This window comes from Stegostoma tigrinum, chromosome 16 (assembly GCF_030684315.1).
Source record: "Stegostoma tigrinum isolate sSteTig4 chromosome 16, sSteTig4.hap1, whole genome shotgun sequence".
Taxonomy (NCBI): domain Eukaryota; kingdom Metazoa; phylum Chordata; class Chondrichthyes; order Orectolobiformes; family Stegostomatidae; genus Stegostoma; species Stegostoma tigrinum.
Window position 1 is genome coordinate 67,659,491 of NC_081369.1, and position 18,948 is coordinate 67,678,438.

Here is an 18,948-nt window from a genome sequence, read left to right on the forward strand (position 1 = left end):
GAATTGTGTTCCAGAACTTGCCACTCCCCTAGACAAGCTGTTCCAGTACAGTTACAACACTGTCTATCTGACACTGTGGAAAATTGCCCAAGTATGTCTGAACATAAAAAGCAGGACAGATCCAACCCAATCAATTACCGCCCCATCAGTCTACTCTTGATCATCAGTAAAGTGTCATCAACAGTGCTATCAAGCAGCACCTGCTCAGTGACACCCAGTTTGGGTTCTGTCTGGGCCACTCAGCTCCTGACCTCGTTATAGCCTTGCTTCAAACATGGACAGAAGAGATGAGGTTAGAATCATATCTGACACATAGGCAGATGGTCGTGGTTGTTGGAAGTCAGTCATCTTGGCTCCAGAGATTGGGCGGCACGGTGGCTGAGTGGTTAGTACTGCAGCCTCACAGCGCCAGGGACCCAGGTTCGATTCCAGCCTCGGGTAACTCTTTGTGCGGAGTTTGCACATTCTCCCCGTGTCTGCATGGGTTTCCTCCAGGTGCTCCGGTTTCCTCCCACAGTCCAAAGATGTGCTGGCTAGGTGGATCAGCCATGCTAAATTGCCCGTAGTGTTCAGGGGTGTGTGGGTTATAGGGGGATGGGATGCTCCAAGGGGCGGTGCGGGCTTGTTGGGCCAAAGGGCCTGTTTCCACACTGGAGGGAATCTAATCTAATCAGAGCATCTCTGCAGGAGTTGCTCAGCGTAGTTTCCTAGACCCAACCAATTTCAGCTGCTTCATCAATGATCTTCCCTGTATCATAAGGTCAGATGTGGGGATGTTCGCCAATGATCGTGCAATGTTCAGCTCTATTTGTGACTCCTCAGACACTGAAGAAGACCGTGTGCAAATGTAACAAGATCTGGACAGTATCTTGGCTCAGGCTGAACATTGGCAAGTAACATTTGCGCCACACATGTCAGGCTATAACCATCAACAAGAGACAATCTAACCACCATCCCTTGGCATTCAGTGGTGTTACCATCACTGAATCTCCCATCGATCAGAAACTCAACTGGACTCACCACATAAATGCCATGGCTACAAGAGCAGGTCAGAAGCTAGGAATACTGCAGTGATGTGAGTTTGCTCGCTGATCTGGAAGGTTAGTTTTCAGACATTTCGTGACCATTCTAGGTAACATCATCAGTGAGCCTCCGAAGCGCTGGTGTTATGCCCTGCTTTCTATTTATCTGTTTAGGTTTCCTTGGGTTGGTGATGTCATTTCCTGTTCTTTTTCTCAGAGGATGGTAGATTGGCTCCAAGTCAATGTGTTTGTTGATGGAGTTCCGGTTGGAATGCCATGCTTCTGGGGTTAGGGTTAGAAAATTCTAAGAATTCCTAGTGAATTCCTAGAAGCATGGCATTCCAACCGGAACTCCATCAACAAACACATTGATTTGGAGCCAATCTACCATCCTCTGAGAAAAAGAACAGGAAATGACATCACCAACCCAAGGAAACCTAAACAGATAAATAGAAAGCGGGACATAACACCAGCGCTTCGTCGGAGGCTCACTGATGTTACCTAGAATGGTGATGAAATGTCTGAGAACTAACCTTCCAGCTCAGCGAGCAAACTCGCATCCAAAACCTCAACCTGAGTTCCAAATCTTCTCAAAACTCGCTATACTGCGGTGAGTAACTCCTCGCCTGACTCACCAAAGCCTGTCCACCATCTACAAGGCGCAAGTCAGGAGTGCACCTTGCCTGGATGAGTGCAGCCCCAACATCACTCGAAGCTTGACCACTGTCCAGGACAAGGCAGCCCACTTGCTTTGTGCTACGTCCACTCCCTCCACCGCCAATGCTCAGTAGCAGCAGTGTGTACTATCTACAAGATGCACTGCAAAACTTCAAAGATCCTCAGACAGTACCTTCCAAACCCACCACCATTTCCATCTAGAAGGACAAGAGCATTAGATGTATCGGAATGCCACTGGCTCCAAGTTCCTCTCCAAGTCACTCACCATCCTGACGTGGAAATATATTGTTATCCCTTTACTGTTGCTGGGTCAAAATCGTAGAATTCCCTCTCTAACGGCATTGTGGTTCAACCCAGAGCAGGAGGACAGCAGCAGTTCAAGAAGGCAGCTCATGCCCAACTTCTCAAGGGTAACCAGGTACGGGCAATAAATCCTGGCTGGCTGACCAGCCAGCGACGCCCACATCCCACAAAAGTAATTTATTTTTTTAGCAAAAGTGTTTAATCACTATGATGGGATTATATAATAGATAATAGCCCTCCAAAATGCTAGTGGGAATCAGATGAACAGATGTGCGCACAGATAATAGAAAGTCGTAAAAACAAGAAGATTACAGTAGTGGGTGATTTTAATTTTCTAGTATTGCCTGGGACTCGCTAGTGTCAGGGACTTAGATGGAGCAGAATTTGTTAGGTGCGTACGTGACGGATTCTTGAAACAATATATGGACAGTCCAAAAAGGGAAGGGGCCATACTAGACTTTGTTTTGGAGAATGAGCCTGGCCAGGTGATCCAATTTCCAGTATGGGTGCATTTGAAAACATAATTCCGTAAGTTTTAAGATAGTTATGGATAAGGGTAAGACTGATCCTTGGGTGAAAGTGCTAAACATGGGGGAAGGCTAATTACATCAATATTAGGCAGGAACTGAAAAAAAAGTGTGTTGGGGAAGCTGTTTGAAAGTAACTCCGTATCTGATGGTGAAGATAAAGGCCAGTTGACCAGAGTTCACAATCAGCACGTTCCTGTGAAGATGAAGGACAAGGATGGTAACATTCGTGACCCTTGGGTGATGAGAGATGTTGTGAATTTAGTTAAAAAGACAAAGGAAGCAATTGTAAGGATCAGGCAGAAAAAAATTTCAGAATTTTAGAAGGCACCATGAGGTGACCTTGACAAGTAGGATTATGGAGAATTCCAAGGCTTCTTTACCTGTATTAGCATCGAAAGTATAAATGGTGAAAGGGTAGGCCCATCGAAGCACCAAGGAAGGAGTTTGTGTGGAGTCATAGGAAGTGGGTGAGGTCTTTCAGGAGTACTTTTTGCATTGATGTTCATCAAGAACAAAGCCATGTAAATTTAGAAGGGAATTTGTTGATTTTATTTTTTAAGTCATGTTGATATTAAGTAGGAGGTGGTGACAGTTGTCTTGAACATCGTTGCGGTAGATAAGTCCCCAGGACCTGATGGATTGTTGAGGGGTCAAGGGAGGAGATTGCTGAAGCCTTGACACAGATCATTTTGTCCTCTTCAGTCACAGTCGAGATCACGTAAAACTGAAGAGTAGCTGATGTTGTAAAAACTGAAAGAACTGCAGATGCTGTAAATCCGGAGCAAAAGCAAAGTTGCTGGAAAAGCCGGGCAGGTTTGGCAGCATCTGTGAAGGGGAAAAAAAAGTTAACATTTTGGGCCTAGTGACTCTTCCTCAGAACAATAGCTAATGTTGTTCCTTTGTTCAGGTGCAACAGGGAGAATCCAGGAAATTATGGGCTAGTGAACCTTATATCAATTGTAGGGAAATGATTGAAGAAGATTCTTAGGAGCAGGATTTACTTGCATTTGTGAAGTGTGCCCTTTTTAGGTTTATTAACATGGCTTTGAGTGAGAGGCCTTGTCTGTTAAATTTGAGTTTTTTTTTTAAGGAATAATGAAGGTGATTGACGGTAAGACAAACGGATGTTGTCTATGATAATAAAGTGTGAAGCTGGATGAACACAGCAGGCCACGCAACATCTCAGGAGCACAAAAGCTGACATTTTGGGCGTAGACCCTTCATCAGAGAGGGGGATGGGGTGAGGGTTCTGGAATAAATAGGGAAAGGGGAGGAGGCAGACCGAAGGTGGAGAGGAGAGTATAGATGGGGAGGTAGGGAGGGGATAGGTCAGGTCAAGGAGGTGGGATGAGGTTAGTAGGTAGGAAATGGAGGTGCGGCTTGGGGTGGGAGGAAGGGATGGGTGAGAGGAAGAACAAGTTAGGGAGGCAGAGACAGGCTGGGCTGGTTTTGGGATGCAGTGGGGGGAGGGGAGATTTTGAAGCTTGTGAAGTCCACATTGATACCATTGGGTTGCAGGGTTCCCAAGCGGAATATGAGTCGCTGTTCCTGCAACCTTCAGGTGGCATCATTGTGGCACTGCAGGAGGCCCATGATGGACATGTCATCTAAAGAATGGGAGGGGGAGTTAAAATGGTTCGCGACTGGGAGGCGCAGTTGTTTATTGAGAACCGAGCAGAGGTGTTCTGCAAAGCGGTCCCCAAGCCTCCGCTTGGTTTCCTCAATGTAGAGGAAGCCACACCGGGTACAATGGATACAGTATACTATAGGGATAGGGATGATCGACTTTACTAAAGCATTTAGTAATGTCCCTTAGTCTGGTCCGCAAGACAAATCGCATTGAACCCGTGCTGAGTCAACAATTAGTATACAAATTTGTCTATTGAAGACCGAGGGTAGTTGTGGAGTGGTATTTTTTCTGACTGGACATCTACGATCAGTGGTGTTTTATGAGGATCAGTGCTGGGACCTCTGTTTGTAATATATGTAAATGCCTTAGATGAAAAGTTGGAATTGTGGATCATGACAAAAGGCATCAAGGGATACAGCAGGATATAGATCAGCTGGAAGTAGGGTGGAGAAATGGCAGATGGCGTTTATTTCAGACAAGTGTGATGTGATGCATTTTGGGAGGTCAGATGCAAGAGGTAAGTCTACAGTGAATGACTGGATCCTTAGGAACATTGATATATAGAGGGATCTTGGGGTCCGGGTACATAGCTCCCTGAAAGTGGCAAAACGTGTTGACAAGCTTGTAATTGAGGCCTGGAGCATGCTTGCATTCATCAGTTGGGGCACTGGGTCTAAAAGTTGGCAAGTAATGTTGCAGGCGTATTAAAATTTACATTACACCACATTTGAAGTATTGTATCCAGGACCTCACTATAGTAAGGATTTAGAACTTTGGAGAGGATACTAAAGGGGTTTACCATTCAGTTACCTGAATTGTAGTGTGTTAATTATAGGGAAAGATTGGACAAATTTGGATTGTTTTCACTAGTGTTCGAGGGTGAGGGATGATCTGATAGAAGTGTATAAAATTGAGAGACATTGATAGTGATGGATAGTCATAGTGTTAGACATTTCTACCCTGGGAAAAACACAATGTCAAAAACAAATTTGTGAGGAGATCTCGGTGATCTGTAAGAATATAGGGTGGTTCTGGTTGGGGATTTTAACTTTCCAAACATAGATTGGGGCTACCATAATGTTAAAAGCTTGGATAGAGAGGAATTTAAGTGTGTACAAGAAAATTTTCTGATTCAGTATGTGGATGTACCTTCTAGAGAAGGTGAAAAACTTGACCTACTCTTGGGAAATAAGGCAGGACAGGTAACTGCGGTGTCAGTGGAGAAGCTGTTTGGGGCCAGTGACCATAATTCTATAAGTTTTAAAATAGTAATGGAAAAGGAGAGATCGCATCTAAAAGTTACAGTTCTAAATTGGAGGAAGGCCAATTTTGACAGTATTAGGGGAGAACTTTCAAATGTTGAATGGAGGCAGAGCAGTTAAAGGGATAGATGGAAACTGGGAAGCCTTCAAAAATGAGATGATGAGTGCCCAGAGACACTGTGTTCCTTTTAGGCTGAAAGGCAAGGCTGGTAGGTGTAGGGAATTCTGATGACTTGAGACATTGAGGTTTAGGTCAAGAATAAGAAGGAAGCACATGTCAGGTACAGACAGTAGGGATCGAGTGAATCCTTAGAGTATAAAGGCGGTAGGAGTATACTAAAGAGGGAAATCAGGAGGGGGCAAAAAGGGCACATGGGATAGCTTTGGCAAGTAGGCCAAAGGAAAATCCAAAGGGATTCTACAAATACATCCTGGACGAAAGAGTAACTAGAGAGAGAATAAGGCCCCTTAAAGATCAGCAAGGCTGCCTTTGTGTGGAACCACACGAGATGAGGGAGATAATAAATGAGTATTTTGCATCAGTTGTTACTCTGGAGAAGGATATGGAAGCGAGAGAACTTGGGGAAATAAATAGTGATATCTTGGGAAATGTACATATTACAGAGGAGGTCATGCTGGATATCTTAAAACACACAAAGGTGAATGAATCCCTGTGATCTGATCAGATGTATCCTAGAATTCTGAGAAGCTAGAGAAGTGATTGCTGGGTCCCTTTTTGAGATATTTGTATCATCGATAGCCACAAGTGAGGTGCCGAAAGACTGGAGGTTGGCTAATGTGGTGCTGCTATTTAAGAAAGGTGGTAAGGATGAAAACCAGGTAACTATAGACTGAAATAACAAGGTGCAGAGCTGGAGGAACACAACAAGCCAAGCAGCATCAGAGGAGCAGGAAGGCTGATATTTCGGGCCTAGACCTTACTTCGGAAATGGGGGAGGGACAGGGGGTTCTGAAATAATTAAGGAGAGAGGGGGAGGCAGATAGGTGTAGAGGAGACAGACAGGTCAAAGAGGCGGCGTTGGAGCCAGTAAAGGTGAGTGGAGGTAAGGAGGAGATAGGTCAGTCCATGGAGGACGGAGAGGTCAAGGGGGCAGGATGCAGTTAGTAGGTAGGAAATGGGAGTGGGGCTCCAGGTGGGAGGAAGGACAGGCTAGGGAGGCGGGGACGAGCTGGGCTGGTTTTGGGATGCAGTAGGGTGAGGGGAGATTTTGAAGCTGGTGAAGTCCACATTGATACCATTGGGCTGCAGGCTTCCCAAGTAGAATATCATTTGCTGTTCCTGCAACCTTCAGTTGGCATCGTTTTGGCACTGCAGGTGGCCCAGGATGGACATGTCGTCTGAGGAATGGGAGGGGGAGTTGAAATGGTTCACGAGTGGGAGGTGCAGTTGTTTAGTGCAAACCGAACGTAGGTGTTCTGCAAAGCGGTCCCTGAGTCTCCGCTTGGTTTCCCTTTTGTAGAGGAGGCCACAACAGAAACAGCAGATGCAGTATACCACATCAGTAGATGTGCAGGTGAACATCTGCTTGATGTGGAAAGTCATCTTGGGGCCTGGGATGGGGGTGAGGGGGGAGGTGTAGGGGCAGGTGTAGCATATCCTGCGGTTGCAGGGAAAAGTGCCTGGTGTGGTGGGGCTAGAGGGGAGTGTGGAGCAGATAAGGGAATCGCGGTGAGAGTGGCCCCTCCGGAAAGCAGGTAGGGGTGGGGTGGGGGTGTAAAATGTCTTTGAGGCTGGGCTGCAGATGGCGGAAGTGTCGGAGGATGATGCGTTGGATTGGGACGTTGGTGGGGTGGTGTGAGGATTCTGTTTTGGTTGTTATTGTGGGCGTGTGAGGGATGAGTTGCGGGAAATGCGGGAGACACGGTCGAAGGGGGAAGTTGTGGTCCTTGGAAAAACAAGGACATCTGAGATGTACAGGAGTGGAATGCCTCATCCTGGGAGCAGATGCTGTGGAGGTGAAGGAATTGGAAATAGGGGATGGAATTTTTGCTGGGAGGAGGTGTATTCTAGGTAGCTGTGGGAGTCAGTGGGCTTGAAATGGTTGTTGGTTTCTAGGTGGTTGCCAGGGGATGGAGACACAGGTCCAGAAAGGAGAGAGAGATATTAGAGATGATCCAGGTGAACTTATGGTTGGGCTGGAAGGTGTTGGTGAAGTGGATGAACTGTTCAAGCTCCTCGTGGGGAGCATGAGGCGGCGTTGATACAGTCATCAATGTAACAGAGGAAGAGGTGGGGTTTAGGGCCTGTATAGGTACAGAAGAGGGATTGATGCACATAACCTACAAAGTGGCAGGCATAGCTTGTGCCCATATGGGTACCCATGGCCACCACCTTTGTCTGCAGGAGTCGAAAGAGAAGTTGTTGAGGCCCCTGATATCGGTGGTTGACAAGTTGTTGGAGTGAATCCTGAGAGATGGGATTTACATGTATTTGGGATAACCAACATGCCTTTGTGTATGGAAAATCGTATGTCATTAACCTGATTTCATTACTTCTTCAAGAAAATGGAGTGTGAGGTGATGCACTTTGGTAGGAGTAACCGGAAGGCAAAGTACTGGGCTAATGGTAAGATTCTTGGTAGTGTAGATGAGCAGAGAGATCTCGGTGTCCATATACACAGATCCTTGAAAGTTGCCACCCAGGTTGACAGGGCTGTTAAGAAGGCATACAGAGTTTTAGCTTTTAGCTTTTATTAATAGAGGGATAGAGTTCCAGAACCAAGAGGTTCAGCTGTACAAAACTCTGGCGCGGCCGCACTTGGAGTATTGCGTACAGTTCTGGTCACCGCATTATAAGAAGGATGTGGAAGTTTTGGAAAGGGTGCAGAGGAGATTTGCTAGGATGTTGCCTGGTATGGAGGGAAGGTCTTACGAGGAAAGGCTGAGGGACTTGAGGCTGTTTTCATTAGAGAGAAGAAAGTTGAGAGGTGACTTAATTGAAACATATAAAATAATCAGAGGGTTAGATGGGGTGGATAGGGAGAGCCTTTTTCCTAGGATGGTGACGGCGAGCACGAGGGGGCACAGCATTAAATTGAGGGGTGAAAGGTATAGGACAGATGTCAGAGGTAGTTTCTTTACTCGGAGTAGTAAGGGATTGGAACGCTTTGCTTGCAACAGTAGTAGATTCGCCAACTTTAGGTACATTTAAGTCGTCATTGGATAAGTATATGGACGTACATGGAATAGTGTAGGTTAGATGGGCTTGAGATCGGTATGACAGGTCGGCACAACATCGAGGGCCGAAGGGCCTGTCCTGTGCTGTAATGTTCTATGTTCTAAATCGGAGGATTGATGACGACAGAGCGGTGGGCATGGCCTACGTGGATTTTAGTGAGGTGTTAGACGAAGTTCTCCATGGTAGACTGGTTAGCAAGTTTAGATTACCTGGAATACAGGTAGAGCTAGCCATTTGGATGCAGAACTGGCTTGAAGATAGTAGACAGAGGGTGTGGTGATGGAGGGCTGTTTTTCAGACAGGAGGCCAGTGACCAGTGGTGTGCCACAAGGGTCGATGCTGAGTCCACTGCTTTTGTCACCTTATAAATATGATTTGGATGTGACTACAGCAGGTATGGTTAATAAGCTTGCAGATGAGACTAAAATTGGAGGTGTAGAGGACAGTGAAGAAGGTTATTTCAGAGTACAATGGGGTCTTGATGAAATGTGCCAATGGGCTGAGAAGCGGCGGATGGAGTTTAAATTAGATAAGTGTGAGCTGCTGTGTTTTGAAAAAACAGATCAGGGCAGGACTTATACACTTAATGGTGATGTCCTGGGGAATATTGCTGAGCACAAACCTTGGAGTGCAGGTTCATAGTTTCTTGAAATTGTATTCACAGGTAGACATAATAGTGAAGAAGGAATCAAAGACAGAAGTTGCTGGGAAAGATTAGCAGGTCTGGCAGCATCTGAAGAAAAACCAGAGTCAACATTTCAGTATGCTTGCCTTTATTGGTCAGTGCATTAAGTACAGGAGGTGAGGGGGTCATGTTGTGGCTATACAGCACATTGGTTAGGCCACTTTTGGAATACAGCATGCAGTTCTTGTCTCCATGCTATAGGAAGGATATTGTGAAACTCGAAAGGGTTTAGAAAAGATTTGCAAGGATGTTGCCAGAGTTTGGAGGGCTTGCGCTGTAAGGAGAGGCTGAACAGACTGGGGCTATTTTCCTTGGACTGTCGAAGTCTGAGAAGTGACGTTTATTGGAGGTTTATAAAATCATGAAGGGCATGGATAGGGTGAATAGCCAATATCTTTTCCCCAGGGTTAGGGAGTCCAAAATTAGAGGGCACAAGTTTAAGGTGAGACGAGAAAGATTTAAAAATGACCTGAGGGGCAACGGTTTCACACAGCGTGATGCATGAATGGAACGAGCTGCCAAAGGAAGTGGTGGAGACTGGTATATTTACAACATCTAAAGGGCACCTAGATATGTATATGACTGGGAAAAGTTTACAGGGACATGGATTAAATGCTGGCAAATGGGAATTGATTAACTTAGGATATCTGGTCGACATAGATGAGTTGGACCAAACAGTCTGTTTCCATGCACATGGGGTGCGTGTTTATGGTAAGAGGGAGAAAGTTTAAAGGAGATGTGCGAACAAAGTTTTTTTACACAGAGGGTAGTAAGCCCCTGGAATGTGCAGGCAGGGAAGGTGGCAGAATCAGATATGATAGCAACATTTAAGGGGCATTCAGACGGATAGCTTTTAGAACAAGCAGAGAATAGATGGATATGGACCATGTGCTGGCAGATGAGATTAGTTTAGAATAGGATCACATTTGAAGCAGATATTTTGGGCCGAAGGGCCTGTTCCTGTGCGGACTGTTCTGTGTTTTAGAAAGATTGAGAGGGTACAGTTCTCAAGTGATTTGCAAAAAAGTAAATGTGATAGAAGAAGAAATGGCACTGACTAGTGGGGTCTCATGTGCGGGCATTATTATTTAAATAGAAGTAATGTGCTGAGTTACATGGAAAATGTGGCAAATGGCCATAAATCATGATGCTCATTTGTGGAGATGGTGAAGACATGATGGGGCTAAATAGCTCCTCTGAACCATAATGATTCTGAAGTTTGAAGTTATTCAGGCTGAGCTATGTTTTTGCGGGTTATGAAAAATAGGCAGGCATATACAGCTGAGGCCAAGAGCAGTTCAGCCATGATCTTCTTAAATGGTGAAGCAGGCCAAAGGGCTGAATGGCCCAGTTTGCTGTATTTCTTATGAGCTCATGCAACTCCCCAGATTTCTTTACTTTACCACACATGTAATTATTTTCAAATGACAGTACTGAGGCAGAAAATGTCAACATGGAAATAGGTTAAATAGTGAATTTGAAAACTATGTTGAAACAGGATAAATGATTGATTGAAAGTGTGTGCTCATAGGAAGAGTCAATGCTGACCTTACATAGTTGGGTTTAATAGAAACATTGAAATCGGGAACAGGAGAAGGCCCACTTGTCCATTTTGAGCTTGCTCAGTTATTCATTGTAATCATGGCTGATCATCCAACTCAGTACCTATATTTCATCCCTTCAGCTCTAAGGGCTATAGCTAACTCCTTAAACTTTCAATGTTTTGGCCTTAACCACTTTCTATGGCAGAGAATTTCGCAGGTTCACCCCTCTCTGGGTGAGAAAATTTCTCCTTATTCTCAGCCTTAAAAGGCCTACTCCTTACCCTAAGACTCTGACCTGGCTGTGGCTTATTTGTATCAGGAATAATGGAAACTGCAGATGCTGGAGAATCCAAGATAACAAAGTGTGAAGCTGAGCTAGCATCTGCATATTCTAAGCTGTTGCATCCAACAGAAAAGGATTTCAATTGAAGACTTTGTAAATATATGACATAATAAAATGTGAGGCTGGATGAACACAGCAGGCCCAGCAGCATCTCAGGAGCACAAAAGCTGACGTTTCAGGCCTAGACCCTTCTTCAGAGCTGATGAAGGGCCTAGGCCCAAAACGTCAGCTTTTGTGCTCCTGAGATGCTGCTGGGCCTGCTGTGTTCATCCAGCCTCACATTTTATTATCTTGGATTCTCCAGCATCTGCAGTTCCCATTATCACTTTGTAAATATATATTTGACTCTTTCATAGTGTGATTAGTTGCATCCTGTTGAAGTACATTCCTGAAATTTGCACAGTCTCGGTCTTATTAATGGCTGTATAGGTCTTTCTGTTCTAACTGGTATTTAATTTGCCAGGATGAATGTGGAAGCCAACTGAGCAGGTGTTTCCTGTGCTGTTGCTATATGTATAGTTAGTGCTGGTTTATTTTTGTGAATGCTGTAACTTTGTATATAAAGTATCTTGGCTCAATATAGCTCCCAGAAGATTGATCAAATAGGAACCTGTTGTTCAGAGGTGTCATAGGTTTCTCTTGCTTCTCATTTGGTTTGATCTGCTGATTGCAATATCATATCTTGTTTGGTGTTTGGGCAAAAGTATGAAGTTGTGGGTCAGGGCCATAATAACTTCATTCACTTGGCATTAAATTTTTCAATGCCTGGACAACCTCCACTTCATACAAGATACTGTCTTCATTCATGGACACTCCTGTCCCCAAAACTTTGTAGCCCATTCCACCACCTCTTTCCATAAATGTTGCTTTCTCAGACCCATCAAAATGATTGCCTTGGTGCTGCCCTTCTGACAGTGCAGTGCTGCCTTATTTTGTTTTCCATTGTTATTAGTGTTTAGTTGGGATTCCAACATCCGCAGAACATGCGTAGAAAAAGCTATGACATTTCAAATATTGAAGGTGGAATAGTACTGGGGTGGAGAATGCTGTCCAAAGTAGAAAAGGTTTAGATTTGGACTTTGCTGTTATATGTCTATAATGTAGCATGAACAGATCCCTCTATATCTTGCTGTATCCTGTTGATAAGGTTTAACACAACATTTTTTGGTTCAAGAAAATTTTGTGAGTGAATATCTGCAATGCTAGCTTCTATAGAAATGGCACCTTGTAATTTCTTACCTGCTCACTCAGTGTTTTACTCAGCAGAATTGAGAAAAGGATGGGTTAAATGATTGCCTACTCTTGACCTGTGGTCTTTCTCTTACAGTGACTTATATTCAGGAAGTGACTCCGTACTTGAAAAAGCCCTCATTGATAGCAGACCTGGCATGGGACAGCCTCCCACCGCATTCTCCACGCCTAGGAGCTGCTGGCTCCAGTTCTCCAAATCATTGTGCCAAAGACAGCAAGACTTTCCCGCTGAAGATGTGCTACGTTGCAAGGAATCTGAGCATGCCTGATCCAGAGAGCAGGTTGAATGCTTAATCACAATAAGTGATCACAAATGTCAGTTTCACTTAGGCTGATGAAATGTATGAGCGAGATTCCATTCTATTTTCTGTATGATGTATCCCCTCATTAATGCAGCTACACTGTAACTAAACAAGAAAGCAGAGGAATAAAAAATTGAACTACAGGCCAGTTGGCAATAATATTAATTGTCCAGAAAATGCTATACTATTTAGTATATTATAATAACACTTAAAAAAAAACATGATTCCATAAAGTTAGCATGGATTCATGAAAGAAATGTTTTCTTTTACAAATCTTATCAAGTTTTGAAGGTAAGACCATAAGACATAGGAGTGGAAGTAAGGCCATTCGGCCCATCAAGTCCACTCCACCATTTAAATCATGGCTGATGGGCATTTCAACTCCACTTCCCTGCACTCTCCCTGTAGCCCTTGATTCCTTCTGAGATCAAGAATTTGTCAATCTCTGCCTTGAAGGCATCCAACGTCCCAGCCTCCACTGCACTCCGTGGCAATGAATTCCACAAGCCCACCACTCTCTGGCTGAAGAAATGTTGTCTCATTTCAGTTTTATAGTTACCCCCTCTAATTTTAAGGCTGTACCCATGAGTCCTAGTCTCCCCGCCTGACGGAAACAACTTCTTAGCGTCCACCCCTTCTAAACCATAGAAAGTATAACCATTGTAAGCAGTAGATGGAAGTGTAAAGTTAGCGATATTAATAGATTAAATAATGTTCGTAATTGTGGTAAATTAATTTCAATGTAGGCAAATTTGAGGTCATCCATTTTGAACATAAAAAGAATATAAAGGGTATTTGCTAAGTCATAAGGTAGAGGTAGTGGTGGCCCAAACTATATTTAGGGTCCAGGTACGTGAAACATTAAAGTATCATGCACGTGTACAGAAATAATTTTAAAAATGAATGGAATACTTGCATTTAAATCTAGAGAATAGAGTACAAGTGGGTAGAAGTCATGCTTTAAACTCATGCCACATTTGGAGTCACTGTTAGTAGTTCTAGGCACTAAACCACAAGAATGAGATTTTGACCTTGAAGAGAATGGAGTTTGAATAAGACAATTCAAGATATCAAAACAATGAAGATGGAGAGAAAAGATTGCTAGAAATGGAGGTGCGGTAGGGGCATGTAGCCTAAAAATTGATACACACGAGGTGTCTTCATTCATCAAGTGGTAGTTGACACTAAATCAGTTGTTACTCAATAAAGATTGGTGTATTTTGTTATAGTTTATGGTGATAAATTGAGGAAGGGCAAAGGGCTAAGGATCTTCATACGGTAGATATTTGACCTCTAGAGACCAATATGTATTCATGACTTGGAGGGAGAAAGTGATTGCCCTTTGGCCAAATTTGCAGACAACACAGAAATAGGCGGAAAGGCAAGTTACTAAAGATATACACATAGTTTACAGAGAAATATTGATAGGTTATGTAAGTGGCAAAAGTTGGCAAATGGAGCGTAATGTAGGAAAATGTGAAGTTTTTAATTTTGGAAAGCAGAACAAAGAACAGAATTATTTAAATAAAGAAAAGCTGCAACACAATGACTTTGGGGAGCTCGTGCATGAAACAAAAAAGATAGAACTCAGGTACAGGTCATTAGGAAGGCAAATAAAACGTTGGCCTTTATTTCAAAGAGATTGGAGTATAGATGGGGTTCATTTATTAGACTAGATGGGATTGAGGTTCATAAGGAGGAGGTGTTAGCATTTCTGTGAAGTGTGAAAATAGATAAACTCCCTGGGCAGGGTAGGATTTATCCTGGGATTCTCTAGGAAGCTAGGGACGAGATGACAGAGTTGTTGGCTTTGATCTTAATGTTGTCATTGTCTGCAGGAATAGTGCCAGAAGACTGGAGGATTGCAAATATTGTCTCTCTGTTCAAGAAGGGGAGTAAGACAACCCTGGTAATTATAGCCCAACGAGCCTTACTTCGGTTGTGGGTAAAGTGTTGGAAAGGATTATAAGAGAGAGGATTTATAATAATCTGGAAAGAAATAATTTGATTATGGATAGTCAACACGGTTTTGTGAAGGATAGGCCGTGCCCCACAAACCTTACGGAGTTCTTTGAAAAGGTGACCAATGAGGTGGATGAGGGTAAAGTGGTTGATGTGGTGTATGATGTGGTGTATATGGACTTCAGTAAAGCGATTGATAAGGTTCCCCATGGTAGGCTATTGCAGAAAATACAGAGGCATGGGATTGCGGGTGATTTAGTGGTCTGGATCAGAAATTGGCTAGCTGTAAGAAGACAGAGGGCGGTGGTTGATGAGAAATGTTCATCTTGGAGTTAAATTACTAGTGGTGTACTGCAAGGATCTGTTTTGGGGCCACTGCTGTTTGTCATTTTTATAAATGACCTGGATGAGGGCATAGAAGGATGGGTTAGTAAATTTGCGGATGATGCTAAAGTAGGTGGAGTTTTGTAGAGTGCGGAAGGATGTTGTGGGTTACAGAGGGACATAGATAAGCTGCAGATCTGGGCTGAGAGGTGGCAAATGGAGTTTACTGTGGGAAAGTGTGAGGTGATTCACTTTGGAAGGAGTAACAGGAATACGGAGCATTGGGTTAATGGTAAGATTCTTGGTAGTGTGGATGAGCAGAGAGATCTCGGTGTCCATGTGCATAGATCCCTGAAAGTTGCCACCCAGGTTGATAGGGTTGTTTGGAAGGTGTACGGTATTTTAGGTTTTATTGGTAGAGGGATTCAGTTTCGGAGCCATGAGGGCATGTTGCAGCTGTACAAAACTCTTGTGCGGCCACACTTGTACTTTTGTGTACAGTTCTGGTCACCGCATTATAGGAAAGATGTGCAAGCGTTGGAAAGGGTGCAGAGGATATTTACTAGGATATTGCCTGATTTGGAGGGAAGGCCTTATGAGGAAAGGCTGAGGGACTTGAGGCTGTTTTTGTTAGAGAGAAGAAGGTTAAGAGGCGACTTAATAGAGACATACAAGATGATCAGAGGGGTGGATAGGGAGAGCCTTTTTCCTAGGATGGTGACAGCGAGCATGAGGGGACATAGCTTTAAATTGAGGGGTGATAGATACAGGACAGATGTCAGAGGTAGGTTCTTTCCTCAGAGTAGTAAGGGCATGGAATGCCCTGCCTGCAACAGTAGTAGACTCACCAACTTTAAGGGCATTTAAGTGGCCATTGGATAATCATATGGATGATAATGGAATAGTGTAGGTTAGATGGGCTTCAGATTGGTTTCACAGGTTGGCGCAACAGAGGGCTGAAGGACTTGTACTGCGCTGTTATGCTCTATGTTCTGTAAAAATAAGGAACTCTAATTGCAACTGTACAAGGTCCTAGTGAGACCGCATCTAGAATGCTGTGAGCAGTTTTTTTTTATTCATTCATGAGATGAAATCATTGGCTGGGCCAGCATTAATTGCCAAGAAGGGATTGCTGTGGGTCTGGAGTCACATGTAGGCCACGCCATATGGTTTTCTAAAGGACATTAGTGAACCAGGTGGTTTTTTCCAGCAATTGACGGTAGATTCATGATCATCACTAGACTCTTAATTCCAGATTTCTATTGAATTCAAATTCCAAGATCTCCGCTTGGTCCTGTTATTGAAGGAAAGGTATTATTTCATTGGAAGCAGTTCAGATAGCATTCGCTAGAATGATCACTAATTCTGAGGAAGTGTTTTATGAGCAAAGGTTAAATAGGCTGGAATGGTACTCATTAGAATTTAGAAGAATGAGGGTGATCTCATTGAAAGGTATCGGATTGTTCAGGAACTTGACGAGGTAAATGATGAGAGGATGTTTCCCCTCATGGGAGAGCCTAGGACCAAAGAGCATAGCCTCAGAATAAAAGGTGCCAATCTAAGACTGAAATAAGAAGGTATTTCTTTGGGTTGAGCATCTTGAAACTCCACGCAACTGAGAGCTGTTGTGGCTGAGTCCTTATGTACACATAGATTCTTGATCAGTAAGTGATTCAGAGGTTATAGGGAAAGGCAGACAAGTGACAAAAGGAATTTTGGATCAACCATGATCTTATTGACTGATGGAGCAGGTTCCAGAGCTGAATAGCCTACTCCTATTCCTATATCATATGGTCTAATGGACACTCTGACTCTAAGGAGGAGGTGAAAGAAGACCTGCTGTTGTGCACCAGTCACTGAAGTGTGCATGCAAGTGCAGCAGGTAGTGAAGAAGGGAAATGGTATGTTGGCCTTCATAGTGAGAAAATTGAGCTACAGGAGCATGAATGTTTTGCTCCAAAGTTAAGAGTACTCCTCACTTGTCTGGATAGGTGCAGCTCCAACAACACCCAAGAAGCTTGACACCATCCAAAAAAAAGCAGCCTGCTTGACTGGCACCACATTGATAAACACCGCTCTCTCCACCCACAATGCTCAGTACACGCTGCTGCTATCTACGAGATGCACTGCAGAAATTCACCTTAGAACCTTCCAGACTTGCATCCACTTTGATCTAGAAGGGCAAGGGCAGCCAATCCATGGGATTACCACCATCTGAAAGTTTCCCTCCAAACTACTCACCCATTCTGACTTGGACATACATTGCTGTTGCTTCACTGTTGCTGGAGCACATTCCTGGAATTAAGCCCCCTAATGGCAAAGCGGATCTGCAACGGTTATAGGAGGCAGCTCACCGCCACCTTCTCAAGCACAACTAGGGAAGGATGTCCTGGCTGCGAAAGAAGGCTTATCAGACTGATTTCTAGGATGACAAGTCTGAGGATTGAGGTGGGGAATCTCTTGGAAACCTGTAAAAGTCTAACAAGGCTAAATAAGGTAAATGCAGGCCAGAAGTTTTTAATGACAGGCGAGTTCAGAGCCAAGAGTTACAGTCTAAGGATATCGGGCAATCTATTTAGGACTGGAATGAGAAATTTTTCTACCCAGACAGTCAGGGTAGGGGAGCTGTAGGATTCACTGCCACAGAAAATGGTTGAGCCAAAACGTTGAATGCTTTCAAAAAGGAGATATGTATGTTGTTCCTTAGGCTAAGGAGATTAAAGGGAATGGAGTGAAAACAGGAACAGAGCATTGAGTTGGACAGTCAGCCATGATCATATTGAATGGTGGAGCAGACTCGAATGGCCTACTGTTGTTTTTGTTTTCATTTTCTGTTTCTCCGTGTTAACCATAGTTGTTATTGTTGGTCACTTTGGTAGCAGGAAAGAGATGCCCAGACTATTTCTTAGTTCATAACAAGTTGGAAGGTGACATGCACATTTGCACTTGTGTCCTTGTTAATAAGTCACTGAAGGCCACCATGCAGCAGTAAACTATTGGGAAGACTATTGGAATGTATACCTTTGTTGCCAGATGGTTTGAGTACAGGAATAGTGAGGTCTTGGTTCGGTCGTGATTAGACTGCACTTGGAGTACTGTATGAAGTTTTGGTCGTCTTATCTCAGGAAGGATATTGCTATAGAGGGAGTACAGTTTAAAAATAAGGATGCTACTTAAGTCAAGATGAGTTTTTTTTTGACACTGTGTGTTTTGAATCTTTGGAATCCTTTATCAGAGGGCTGTAAAGCCTCTGTCTTTGAGATCATTTAATGAAGATATTGATAGATTTCTAATTAACAGTGCTGTTCGGGGTTACGGGAATGGATTGAGTAAAAGGCATTGAAGTATTCAAATAGCCATGATTGTACAGCGTAGCAGAACTGGCTTAGCATACTGAATGACTTACTATTATAACTAATGTTCTTGTGTATTTGGATTTCCAAGTCATTTGATAAAGCAATGCGACGACATACCATAAATCCCCATTCTTGCACTGATACACTTTGTGCCTCACCTGTATGTTTTATTGTTTAAGTTCTTTTTGTTCTCAAAACCAGGCAACTGTCTTCTGGCCCTGACCCTCTGTTCCATATTTGTCATTCCCGCAGGTTATTTGAACTGCACTCCCCTGATGGCAGGCACGTAATCATTCTACGGAGCAAGGATGCTGTTGCTACACATGCTTGGTTCACAGCTATTCACACAACTATAACGGCGCTGATTCCTCAGGCACTGTTGGAGCTGAATGGGCTGCTTAAACTAAGTGGCAGGGCCATACAGCACATCGGCTGGCTGGCTGAGCAGGTAGAGAATTCTTGGCTTCTAAAGGCAAGAGGAATATTAGGTTGAAGTTAGATAGTTATAAAAACCAAAAGAACTGCAGCTGCTGCAAATTAGAAACAAAAACAGAAGT

The 18,948-nt window shown here is 43.7% G+C and overlaps 1 protein-coding gene across 3 annotated transcripts in view; it reads left to right on the plus strand.

The window, feature by feature from the left end:
- The window catches only part of sntb2 (syntrophin, beta 2), a 62,241-nt gene that overhangs the window by 14,474 nt on the left and 28,819 nt on the right, over positions 1-18,948 (plus strand). For all 3 annotated transcript variants that reach the window (XM_048546533.2, XM_048546531.1, XM_048546534.2), the window contains exons 2-3: positions 12,524-12,728; positions 18,644-18,839. In XM_048546533.2, the coding sequence (XP_048402490.1) occupies positions 12,524-12,728; positions 18,644-18,839 (401 nt within the window). The remainder of the gene's footprint in view (positions 1-12,523; positions 12,729-18,643; positions 18,840-18,948) is intronic.